Below are 12,500 nucleotides of genomic sequence, written 5' to 3'. Positions count from 1 at the left end.
CGGAGCGTTCTGAATTCTCCTGATTGGTTTGGCGGTGTGTCTGGGGGGGAGGAGTCTAACGCGGTCGTGGTCACGGGTGAACTACGCCAGAGAGTCGTTACATTTTCGTCGCTTTGGGGTCACCTGCATTCCCTCCCTCCACGTCCCTCCTGGCGAGCTCCGGCTCGCCGTCCTGCGTCAGGGCGGGGTTGTCGTACATCTCCAGGGGGCGGGGCTTCTTCTCGCCCTCGCCCTCGCCCTCGCTGTCGTACCCGGAGCCGGCGCACTTGCAGCACTTGCAGCAGCAGCAGCAGCGCCTGCCGCAGAAGGACGCCGCCGCGGTGACCACCCGGTCCAAGGGCGCCAGGGAGTGCATCCAGCGGGGCAGGAAGTCCCAGGTGCGGAGGACGGCGGGCAGCCGCTGAGGCCAGCGCGTCTGCATGGTGTTGATGATGACGACGGCCACCACCAGGACGATGAAGGGCACGCCCACCCCGACCAGCACCTGCCAGCCGGCCAGCGACAGGCCGAAGACGGTGATGGGCATCACCAGGAAGCACAGCAGCAGGTAGAGGGCGGCGAACCAGCGGTACCGCGCCGTGATGTCGCCCAGCGCCTTGGCCATGCGGATGGGCACCCGGGTGAACGGGATGGGGTACCACAGCAGGATGCCCGCGATGTTGAAGAAGAAGTGCACCAGAGCGATCTGTCAAACGAGGAGGCCCAGTTACTCCTGCAGCCACCACTATAATCAGCCTATACCTACATATACCACCACTATAACCAGCCTATACCTACATATACCACCACTATGACCAGCCTATACCACAACTATAACCAGCCTATACCTACATATACCACCACTATAACCAGCCTATACCTACATATACCACCACTATAACCTACCTATACCACAGCTATAACCAGCATCAGGTGTGTTGGTGTGTTGGTTGGTTGGACAGGCCTGCAGTGAATTTATTGTGATGTGTGTGAGAGTTATCGGGTGTGTTGGTGTGCTGGTTGGTTGGACAGTCCTGCAGTGAGTTTATTGTGATGTGTGTGAGAGTTATCGGGTGTGTTGGTTGGTTGGACAGACCTGCAGTGAGTTGGCCAGCGTCTCTCCAGGGCTGGCCATTGCAGCGAGGATGGCGGTGGTGGTTGTGCCGATATTGGAGCCCAAAGTGAGGGGGTATGCTCTCTCAATGCTGATCACCCCAATACCTGACACAGGGCAGAGAGAGATTACACCACACACCCCAACCTGATACACCACACCCGCTGACCTCATACACCACACACCCCAAACTCATATACCATACACCCCAACCTCATACACCATGCACCCCAACCTGATACACCACACCCCCTGACCTAATAAACTACACACCCCAACCTGATACACCACACACTCTATTGTCCATTCAGCTAATCCAGAAACTGATTGATCCATGTGGACATTTCAATTCAAAGACTGAACTCAAATAGATGTGTCCCCAAATCTGGTATTTCATATATGCTAAAAACTGAAGATATAGGACATGATATATTTTATATAGAGAGAGAGAATAGATACAGAATGATATAAAGCACTAAAAAACACAGAACAGAGCTTATTTTGTCCTAAGAGACTTATAAATAAACTTATAGTGCTCATAGAATATTAGATAAATTCAGGGCTCATTAAAATGTCCGCGCAGTGCTGTGTGACCAGCAGAGGGCAGTGTGACTCACCCACGAGTGGGGTGATGGCGGAAGTGAACACCGAGCTGCTCTGGACGATGAAGGTCATTCCTGCTCCCACCAAGATGGCCAGGTAGCCTGTAACCCAGCTGAAGGGGAAGGGGAAGTCTGCAGGAAGTACACAGTATCTTTATCATCATCATCATCATCGTCATCATCAACACCACCATTATCAACATCATTATCCCCTCCAAAATCATCATCACTACCCCCACCATCATCGTCATCCCTATCTTCATCATTATAACCATCATTAACATCATCCCCACCACCATTATCATCATCATCATCATCCAGACCATTATCATCTTCATCCCCACCACCATCATTATCCTCATCTTCATCACCACCATTATCGCCTTCACCAAATACATCATCTCCCACTAAAACACTTCAGGATCTCTTAATGCAAACGTTGCTGTTAAAGCCACTGTGCTAAATGTACCTGGCCTGATCACCAGCTACAGGACCACACCTGAGCTGATCCATCAAATGCCAGGATTATTATTCCTGAGTTGCTCATCAAACTGCAGGATCTTTGCACCTGAGATGACTATCAAACCCCAGGACATGGCCTTTCAGCAGGAATTCATCCTTACCTCTCAACACCTGTGCCCAACAGATCATGCACCTGTGTACCTCCTCTGAAAATTACACACCTGTGTATCTGTGCTGAAAAGCACACACCTGTGTACCTGTGAGATCACGCACCTGTGTTGAGGATCTTCTTGATGACCACGGCCACCTGGCCCTTCAGCATGGAGTTGAGCAGTTTGACAATGAGGATGAGGCAGGTGCAGAGCACCAGGAGGGACAGGGCCAGCAGGATCAGGCCCACCGCCAGGTCCGACAGCTTCGCACTGGCAAACAGGTGATGGCCTGTGGAGAGCACCACAGCAGGCTGTCACCCACGGCAACCACCACACCATGCTGTCACCCACGGCAACCACCACACCATGCTGTCACCCACGGCAACCACCACACCATGCTGTCACCCACGGCAACCACCACACCATGCTGTCACCCATGGCAACCACCACACCATGCTGTCACCCATGGCAACCACCGCACCACACTGTCACCTGTGGCAACCATCATGGGTGGAGGCGGGGGCAGGTGGGATGAGGGGATCGGGGTTGATCGGGTTCAGGGGCGGAGCCTCAGAGAGGCCCTCTGAGAGAGAAGAATGGGTCTCTGTGGTGGGACGGGGGTGGGAGAGGAGGGCGGGGGGGGGGGGGGGGACTGGGCTGCAGTCTGCTCAGTCATTTCCCAGCTGAAAGGAGGCCATTGTGCCAGGAGCCAGAGAGGTGGAGTGACTTCACTCAGATTACACTTTACATCCCAAACGGGACCCTTTTACCTGCCGTCTCAAATTACTGAGCAGGGGTTTCATCAGGACACCTCACCTGTACACCTGGAATACTCATCCTACCTAATACACCTCACCTGTACACCTGGAATACTCATCCTACCTAATACACCTCACCTGTACACCTGGAATACTCATCCTACCTAATACACTTCACCTGTACACCTGGAATACTCATCCTACCTAATACACCTCACCTGTACACCTGTAACACTGATTCTACCTAATACACCTCACCTGTACACCTCGAATACTCATCCTACCTAATACACCTCACCTGTACACCTGTAACACTGATTCTACCTAATACACCTCACCTGTAATACTGATTCTATCTAATACATCTGTAACACTGCATACACCACTAACACTCATTCTACCTAATACACCTCACCTGTACACCTGGAATACTCATCCTACCTAATACACCTCACCTGTACACCTTGAATACTCATCTAACCTAATACACCTCACCTGTACACCTGTAACACTGATTCTACCTAATACACCTCACCTGTACACCTGTAACACTGATTCTACCTAATACACCTCACCTGTAATACTGATTCTATCTAATACATCTGTAACACAGAGAGAACGACAGACACACAGGAGGGCTTTACGTACACTTCTCCAGGTAAATGGTCTCAGACACATTCTTTGTCGTCCACGTTACGTTCCCCTCCACCCAGCAGAGGGCAGCACTGGTGCAGTTCTCTGGCCCAGGCACCGTCACATTTTTGAGTACCTAAGAACAAGAAGCCCCCAGCAAAAAAAAACAAAACAAAAAAACAATAGGAATTCAGTTCAGAATCTGTAAAAAAAAAAAAAACTTAACACATCCACACAATTTATAGGAAATACCTAAAGGTTCAAAAAAGTTACAACCCTTGTCACTGGTGTGTTGCCCTAAAGTTACATAAAATTTTACCCCTAGTCAGCAATACTTAATTAATTTGTATCTTTCTTGTTTGTAAAATGTACTTGTTAACAATACATTGTTCTAATTTCAGGGTACATCTGGGACACTGTACCTCCACTGTACCTCTATTTCTTACTTATTTCTTGTTGCTTAGAGCTCAAAGACCTAATCCGTCAAAGTGAACATATTAAAAACAAAACACAGATGAGAGAAACTGTCCGACAACATCCATAAATGATCATTGCAGACAAGATCTGTTCTCTCCAAAATCAGCCTTTTTTACGAGCACTCAGAGATTACAAAAGCCATAAACCGCCACTGTAAAGCAGAGTTGTACTCTTTGAAGGCTGATATCGTTGCTAAAACCAAAACTACAGACAGTGCACAGACACCGCCCTCCCAAACCACGCCTTGACAGTTAATAATTATCGATGCTGATAAACTGCCTTTTATAAGCAAACTTGTTTTTTTCATGTGTGTGACTTTACTCTGACTGCTAGCAGTGTAAAGTGCAACTGCTTGGAAACCAGTGAGTTACTACACCTTGTTACATACATTAATAAACACATAGTAACTACTTCAGAGGAGTGAGGCACTCCCAAGCATAATTACTCACTGTAGTATTATTAAGTGGTTATTATCCGGCAAACGTTTTGTAAGACACCCGTTGCTAAAGAAACAACAATACTGCCACACTGGCTTCTCCTTCAGTGGAAGTTATTATTGCTTCAGTGGAATTTTCTGGAATGAATATCCACGAGGAACGGACGTGCAGGACAGATATGTCAAAGAAGGAGACGGAGTGGGGAAACGGAGCAGGCTGTAAAGTGCATTCTGGGATTGGTGGAGGTCATTCCTACCGTAGTGGTCTCGGTCTCGCACCAGATCTTGATCAGACTCTTGTTTCTGGCTGCTGGGTCACCGGTGGCAATTTCGTTGATCACGGATTTGTCGAGCTGCAAAGGGACATTGTGACGTCATAATCAACACACATCCTTAAAAGGGCAATGGCCCCACCCACTGCCGATGATCAAAGATCCAGGCAAAGCTGCTGCCCGCTAGTGTCCGATCGTGTTAAGACAGGACTAGTGTTTCATGCATACTAAGCACTATTACGATGGTGCTAGTGTTTTGCAAAGATAGCCCGGTGAGGAAGTGATGTTTATTGAATACCGAACAATGACATGGTAGTTGCTTTGCCTTGCAAGACAGTGTGAGATTTTGGGTTAACGATTTATGTGCAATGTCCACTAAAGTGACAAGGGCTAATGCTTTATGAACAGCAGCAGATGGGCTAATGCTTTATGAATAGCAGCAACTGCTGTTAATGCTTTATAAATAGCAGATGATGGGGCTAAAGCTTTATGACGAGCGGTCGGTGGGGTTAATGTTTTGTGAATAGCGGCAGATGGGGCTAATGCTTTATGAGTAGCAACAGATGAGGGAAATGCTCTATGGATAGCAGCAGAGGAACTGATGCTTTCTGAATAGCGGCAGGCTCACCTGAATGATGGAGTTGGTGAGGGGGTCAGTGATGACATTGAGCAAGTCGGGAGCGTCCTCGCCAGACTGGATCTGGAAGGAGTCGATCATCAACTTGGTGAGCTTGTACAGGACGCCCGTGGCGACCTCCAGAGGCAGCAGCACCAGCACCGACAGCCAGTTAAAGAAGTCGTGGACCGTGGCTCCACCGAACGCCCTGGGGAGGACAGGGTGAGGGTCCCGAGCCTTTTAGAGTTCATTTACAATCACCCGCGCTCAGCGTCTGCACCCCTCCACCTGCGCATAGAGGTGCAGAGGTGTTGGGGGGGGGGGGGTGTGTGTGGGGGGGTGCACAGGTGAGACGGGTGTACCTGCGGAACTCATTTCGATCTCCGGCCTGCATCATGGCCACGATGGTGTTGGTGACCGACGTGCCGATGTTCGCCCCCATGATGATCGGAACGGCAGACTGGACCTCCAGCACTGCAACCACAAACACACCGCCCCTGTGAGTGTGTGTGTGAGTGTGTGTGAGTGTGAGTGTGTGTGTGTGTGTGTGTGAGTGTGAGTGTGTGTGTGTGTGTGTGCGTGTGTGTGAGTGTGTATGGGTATACGTGTGTGTGTGTGTGTGTGTGTGTGTATGGGTATACGTGTGTGTGTGTGTGTGTGTATGTGTGTGTGTATGTGAGTGTGTGTGTGTCTGTGTGTATGTGTGTGTGTGTGTGTGTGCGTGTGAGTGTGTGTGTGTGTGTATGTGTATGTGGTGAGACACTCACAGCCTGAGGACACCATGCTGACTATGATGGAGCTGGAGGTGCTGGAGCTCTGCACCAGCACGGTCACCATCACCCCGATCACCAGGCCCGCCACCGGGTTGGACAGCACCGCGTTGTCCTGGAATATGTCCCCCGCAGCCTTCCCTATGGAGCACACACAGATACCGCCATTCACACAGATACCACTTAACCGCCATTCACCCTCCCTCAACCGCCATTCACCCTCCTCAACTGCCATTCACCCTCCTTCGACCGCCATTCACCTTCCCTCAACCGCCATTCACCCTCCTTCAACTGCCATTCACCCTCCTCAACTGCCATTCACCCTCCTCAACCGCCATTCACCCTCCTTCAACCGCCATTCACCCTCCTCAACTGCCATTCACCCTCCTCAACTGCCATTCACCCTCCTTCAACCGCCATTCACCCTCCTTCAACCGCCATTCCCCCCCTCAACCGCCATTCACCCTCCCTCAACTGCTATTCCCCCCAACCGCCATTCACCCTCCTTCAACTGCTATTCACCCCCCCTCAACCGCCATTCACCCTCCTTCAACTGCTATTCCCCCCCAACCACCATTCACCCTCCTTCAACTGCTATTCACCCCCCCTCAACTGCCATTCACCCTCCTTCAACTGCTATTCCCCCCCAACCGCCATTCACCCTCCTTCAACTACCATTCACCCTCCCTCAACCGCCATTCACCCTCCTTCAACTGCCATTCACCCTCCCTCAACTGCCATTCACCCTCCTTCAACCGCCATTCACCCTCCTTCAACTGCTATTCACCCTCTGCACCCAGCTCTGCTGTCCATGGCATTAAGAATTACTGTAAGTTAGATCAGCCCCACAAGGTGTGAGATCACAAATACACCATTGGAATGTTAACTGAACACTCTAATGGTGATGTCACAACCGCTACTGGTGACTGAAAGCAATGAAGTTCCAGAACACCGACTCTGAATATAAGATAAACATTCCAAAAAAACTGCTCTTCAAAGGGTTAAAGCCACTCTTTCTGTGCATCCTCAACATGTTCTTTCCACTGGGATTGCTGTCGACGCAGGCAGTTGCTGGAGTTTAAGAAACTGTGATTTGGGAGGGGGGAAGTGGGCATGGGGTTCCCCACGTGCCCGACAGGGACCTTACCTCCCACCAGCTGGAAAGCTGAGCTCAGCACGTCCAGGGAGCAGACAAACATGTAGAGGAATCCAATCAGCAGGAAAAACTTCCCGACAGACGTCACAACACGCAAAACCTTCCCCTTCGTGTCCAATTCTGCGCATTTATACAGAGACAACAGAGAGAGAGAGAGAAAGAAAATAATAATAAATTGATAAATAAATATATACAGTATATATACTGTAAGATGTGCATTTGAGATTCATATTCCTTGTTTATATCCCTGACCAACTACAGTGATTGACGGGGCTGTGCCAGTGATTGACAGGGCTCAGACAGTGATTGACAGGCCTCTGGCAGTGATTGGCAGGGCTCAGACAGTGATTGACAGGGCTCTGGCAGTGATTGACAGGGCTCTGGCAGTGATTGACAGGGCTCAGGCAGTGATTGGCAGGGCTCTGGCAGTGATTGGCAGGGCTCAGACAGTGATTGACAGGCCTCTGGCAGTGATTGACAGGGCTCTGACAGTGATTGGCAGGGCTCAGACAGTGATTGGCAGGGCTCTGGCAGTGATTGGCAGGGCTCAGACAGTGATTGACAGGGCTCTGGCAGTGATTGACAGGGCTCAGACAGTGATTGGCAGGGCTCAGACAGTGATTGGCAGGGCTCAGACAGTGATTGACAGGGCTCTGGCAGTGATTGACAGGGCTCTGGCAGTGATTGGCAGGGCTCTAGACCTGCTGTTCTCTTACAGCGTGCGCGTTATCTGCCCCGTGCCGTTTCCCCGGCGATGGTGCGCGGTACGGCGGGATCCGCTCACCTGCCCACTTCACTCCGGTGTCGTGGAGTTCCGGAAGACTCCAGGGGTCGACCGGCTCGGGCTCCTCGTCCACTAGCGCCACGGTGGAATATGCCGGGAGGATCGGAGCATCCTTGGACCCGTCCCCGGCCCCCCCTGCAGGGATTACACACAGAGAGAGGCCCGTCTCATAAACTGCACTCTCACAATGGAATATATGTGAAATATACTGCAGGGATTACACACAGAGAGAGGCCCGTCTCATAAACTGCACTCTCACAATGGAATATATGTGAAATATACTGCAGGGATTACACACAGAGAGAGGCCCGTCTCATAAACTGCACTCTCACAATGGAATATATGTGAAATATACTGCAGGGATTACACACAGAGAGAGGTCCGTCTCAGAAGCTGCAGTCTCACAATGGAATATATGTGAAATATACTGTAATACATGAAGGAAATCCAAATATATTTTCCAACATAGGCCAATATATTGTCAATATATATTGCCAAAATATATTTTAGCTAAATGATAGATTTTGTTGGCTATATACACATATATACCACTGAGACAAAACTAAAATATATGTTGCAATTTGTATTTTGCAATAATCATATATTTCTATTTATTACCTATATATTTATCAATACAAATGTGAACATACTGCATAATTGTTAAGTCAGTGCCATGAAAAGCCTTCCATTGCAAAAAAAGGTAAACATAGATATGTGATATGTTACATAACTATATCTCCAGATATGGAAAAATATATATTTTTGCTGCGTAAGGGACAGATGGAAGAGTGAAGTTAACCAGCCCAGCCATGTCGTGTTCACAACCAGACAGACAAGCAACTGCAAGTGCAAAGGAGACAAACCTGGATTATCCTGAGTCTCCAAAGAAGCATCGCCTTCCCGTCGTGGACCCATTATCTATAAAATAATAATAAATAAGATAAACATAAATAATAAAATTAAAAACATATTTATACATATTATATAACTGTCACTATTAGTAAAGCCTATACACAGGCCAGTCATTCTGTAGTCATTTTTAAAAACTTAATTCCAAATCAAAGTAGGCCAATTCCAATTTTCATACATGTTAAATTTGAATTTCACAGATCCAAGACTGCTTCCTCGCTGCGAGGGAACTGCCTGAGAGATTCAGTTAGAGTTCGCTTAAAATAAGAAAACGTTCTTTGATACTTCCTTAAAAAAATGTTATTTTTGGAGCCCCCAACGCACGCGCCGCCTGTCACAAACTATAATGTGAAACGTGGAATGTTCTCCTTTTCGCCCACGCTTATTTAACTTCCCACTAAAAGTACTTTATTGTTCATCGTGATCGTGCTTTTTTTTCAGGCACTAATCCAATGAGGAACCTTGCGGTTGATAAAATAATTCCTCACAGAACAGAGTCATAAACACGCATCTCAATGCATCTCAACCCCGCTAAACACGCGGACGTGGGGTCGAGATGCATTAATTCATGTATCATATATTTTGTAAATACTATATTCAACCGGCTTTTATATAGGGTCTTGTAGGCCAAGATAAATATTGCATAGTCGCTCACAGGATTGGTACGGCTGAAATAATTTGTTGAATGTTTCCACAAGAAGCAAACCCACCACTTTCGTCTGAAAACTACCCCGCTTTCTACCTGTGAATAACTTCAAAGAAACAGGCCCAACTCGTATTTCATCCCCAATACTATAACGCAAAATACATGGTTATCTTAGAATCTTAATTCAATACTCTCTTACAGTTTACAGTTAATATGCATGTTCGCTATGATTGGTTAATAAATGCATAACAATCTGCGCTCAGGTATGTTTGGGAATTATTTGAGCAGACAAAGAGAAACACTGCTTCACTTTATCACTGAATACGCAATTAATAATCCTCGTGATACCATTTCGCTCCGCTGTGCAGACGGGTGGTGAACATTCCACGACCACCTGGCCATTTACTGTAAAGCATGCGAAGGTTTGTGCTACATTTGATTAATTAACCGAACATCTACAGCATATAAATAGCCTAACAAAGTTTCAGAAGCAGAGCTCACGCTGTAGCGCTCAGAGTCGTCCAGATCACTTGCCTAAGTTGCCTTGGTTGGTCTCGCGCTGACTGCGTAGTAGTCCTTTCTGGTGTGCAGGTGCAGGTGCGCGCCCGAAACTACCTGCTGTGTATTGATCCGTCTCGTGTTTTTATAGGCCTCGCGGGGAAAGCAGAGGACCTTTGATTGTGTTCAAGGTTTAACGGGAGGCGGGGAGGCGCTCGCGCTGACCTTACAGGTATCCGCGTGGAATGTGGGACAGTCATCGATTCACCAGCATGAGCAAGTTTCATCCTGCCAGCAAAAGGAGGTAGATAAGAGGGGAAATCATTTAGTGCACATTTATAAGAGTTTATGATTGTGCTGGCATAAGTATCAGTTCTATGCTCGCGCGCACGCACACGCGCGCACAAAAATGTACGCATTTGATCGTCCGCTCTGTTAGATCTCTCATTACATTTCTGTTCTATCGTTACTCTTTTTAGGGGTCCAGGCCTGGGTTTTTGCCCAATTTTTTTTTCTTTTGTATTTTCACTATAAAGCGACTTTGTGAATTTGTGTGTCCCTTTAGCAAAGCGCTATACAAATAAAAATAAAAATGAATATGTTTATTTACTGTATTTACGTATTGGTTGGTGACTGATAATCAGAATTTACATTTATGTACTTATTGTTTTATAAGTTGTGTAATTCATGCAGTAAACCATGCATTACAGCAGGTGCATTAATAATAGCAAAGCAATGTATTGTCATTAATGGTTTGCCAGTAATGTTTGTACAGTGATTTTATTTTGTTGAATTTTTTTCATGCAAAAATATTACCTTCATCTTTCTGACTGACAATATGAATTTCTCACCAATCAATATGTAGAGATTACTGTACATGTTCCCCCATGTTGAAATAGGCTCTAGCACAGGACTCATTTGGCAGAACCCCACATAGACCCAGAACTTGCACCTGCAGGGTTTGTTTTAGTCTGTGTCCTAACATAGGGTCTCTTTTGTCTGTGTCTGAACACAGGGTCTGCTTTAGTCTGTGTCCTAACACAGGGTCTCTTTTAGTCTGTGCCTGAACACAGGGTCTGTCTCCCCCCGCCCCCAAGCGTTACGAAGATAAATAACGGTAAGCTAGTCATCTTCCCGAAAGAGCGCACCGACAAGGACGACGTTAACTTTGCATCCGGTGCCATCTGCTGGCAGGAAAGGAGAAGTGACGTCAAATTCACATCCGCAGGTTGCATACTGCAGTTGGCGTCGAAGAAATCCGGTGCCTGACAGAATAATTGCTTCGAATAAAAACTCATATGATAAAAAATGACTCAAATGTCATTAATTTTGCTTAACTGACAGAGTTTGATATCAACGGTCTCCATTTAATGTGGTGATAACTTCTCAAGATCCGTGTGAAGGTGATGGGCGATATCAGAGAGAAGTATCTGAAGTATCTCTGCTGTGACACTGATTTAACTGTAGCTTTCCTTATTCATTCCCTAGTGGTTATTTTTGTGTGTGTGTCTGTGTGTGTGTGTATGTGTGTGTACTGTACGTGTGTGTATGTGTGTGTGTACGTGTGTATGTGTGTGTGTGCATATGTTTGTATGTGTATGTGTGTGTACTGTACGTGTGTGTGTGTGTGAGAGTGTGTGTGAGTGTGTGTGTGTGTTGTATAGGACACGTGCGTATACTGGCTCCTGTCCAGGTGAAGAGTAAAGGGGCATTAGGTCTGCCCAGGTTCAAAGCTCCTATCAGCTCAGCACTTTGGCCGGCTGTCACATGACTCCAATAAACTTCTATTTTTAGCCGCCCTTTGGCTGTGAGGGGATTCTGGGTCACTACATCTGCACGTAAAACCACCCTGATCACCATGGAATCACCCCGATCACATGATCCTAGAATCACCCCAATCACATGATCCTGGAATCACTCTGATCACATGATCCTGGAATCACCCTGATCACATGATCCTGGAATCACCACAATCACATGATCCTGGAATCACCACAATCACATGATCCCGGAATCACCCTGATCACATGATCCTGGAATCACCACAATCACATGATCCTGGAATCACCACAATCACATGATCCTGGAATCATGCCGATCACATGATCCAGGAATCACCCTGATCACATGATCCTGGAATCACCCTGATCACACGATCCTGGAATCACACCGATCACATGATCCTGGAATCACCCTGATCACATGATCACAGTCCCTCTGGTGGTCACCGGCACAG

General features: G+C 47.5%; 3 protein-coding genes across 3 annotated transcripts in view; 1 reads left to right on the top strand and 2 right to left on the bottom strand.

Annotated features, from left to right (window-relative positions):
• The window catches only part of LOC118225950 (sodium-dependent phosphate transport protein 2B-like), an 11,814-nt gene extending 1,323 nt beyond the window's left edge, over positions 1 to 10,491 (bottom strand). Inside the window, exons 1-13 of the mRNA XM_035415098.1 lie at positions 10,301 to 10,491; positions 9,075 to 9,129; positions 8,212 to 8,346; positions 7,419 to 7,547; positions 6,269 to 6,412; positions 5,864 to 5,975; positions 5,514 to 5,709; positions 4,871 to 4,966; positions 3,716 to 3,836; positions 2,431 to 2,598; positions 1,711 to 1,827; positions 1,076 to 1,200; positions 1 to 685 (exon numbers count right to left, since the gene is read on the bottom strand). The exon at positions 1 to 685 is cut by the window's left edge and continues 1,323 nt beyond it. Of these exons, the coding sequence (XP_035270989.1) occupies positions 98 to 685; positions 1,076 to 1,200; positions 1,711 to 1,827; positions 2,431 to 2,598; positions 3,716 to 3,836; positions 4,871 to 4,966; positions 5,514 to 5,709; positions 5,864 to 5,975; positions 6,269 to 6,412; positions 7,419 to 7,547; positions 8,212 to 8,346; positions 9,075 to 9,126 (1,983 nt within the window). The 5' untranslated portion in view covers positions 9,127 to 9,129; positions 10,301 to 10,491 and the 3' untranslated portion in view covers positions 1 to 97. The remainder of the gene's footprint in view (positions 686 to 1,075; positions 1,201 to 1,710; positions 1,828 to 2,430; positions 2,599 to 3,715; positions 3,837 to 4,870; positions 4,967 to 5,513; positions 5,710 to 5,863; positions 5,976 to 6,268; positions 6,413 to 7,418; positions 7,548 to 8,211; positions 8,347 to 9,074; positions 9,130 to 10,300) is intronic.
• LOC118225953 (tripartite motif-containing protein 16-like) overlaps positions 1 to 12,500 on the bottom strand; it is a 972,804-nt gene that overhangs the window by 172,882 nt on the left and 787,422 nt on the right. The window lies entirely within an intron of this gene.
• LOC118225964 (tripartite motif-containing protein 16-like) overlaps positions 1 to 12,500 on the top strand; it is an 890,716-nt gene that overhangs the window by 543,782 nt on the left and 334,434 nt on the right. The gene's annotated exons all lie outside the window — the stretch shown is intronic.

The sequence above is a fragment of the Anguilla anguilla genome, chromosome 4 (genome assembly GCF_013347855.1).
Source record: "Anguilla anguilla isolate fAngAng1 chromosome 4, fAngAng1.pri, whole genome shotgun sequence".
In the NCBI taxonomy this organism is placed as follows: domain Eukaryota; kingdom Metazoa; phylum Chordata; class Actinopteri; order Anguilliformes; family Anguillidae; genus Anguilla; species Anguilla anguilla.
This window is presented reverse-complemented; position numbering and strand designations above follow the sequence as displayed.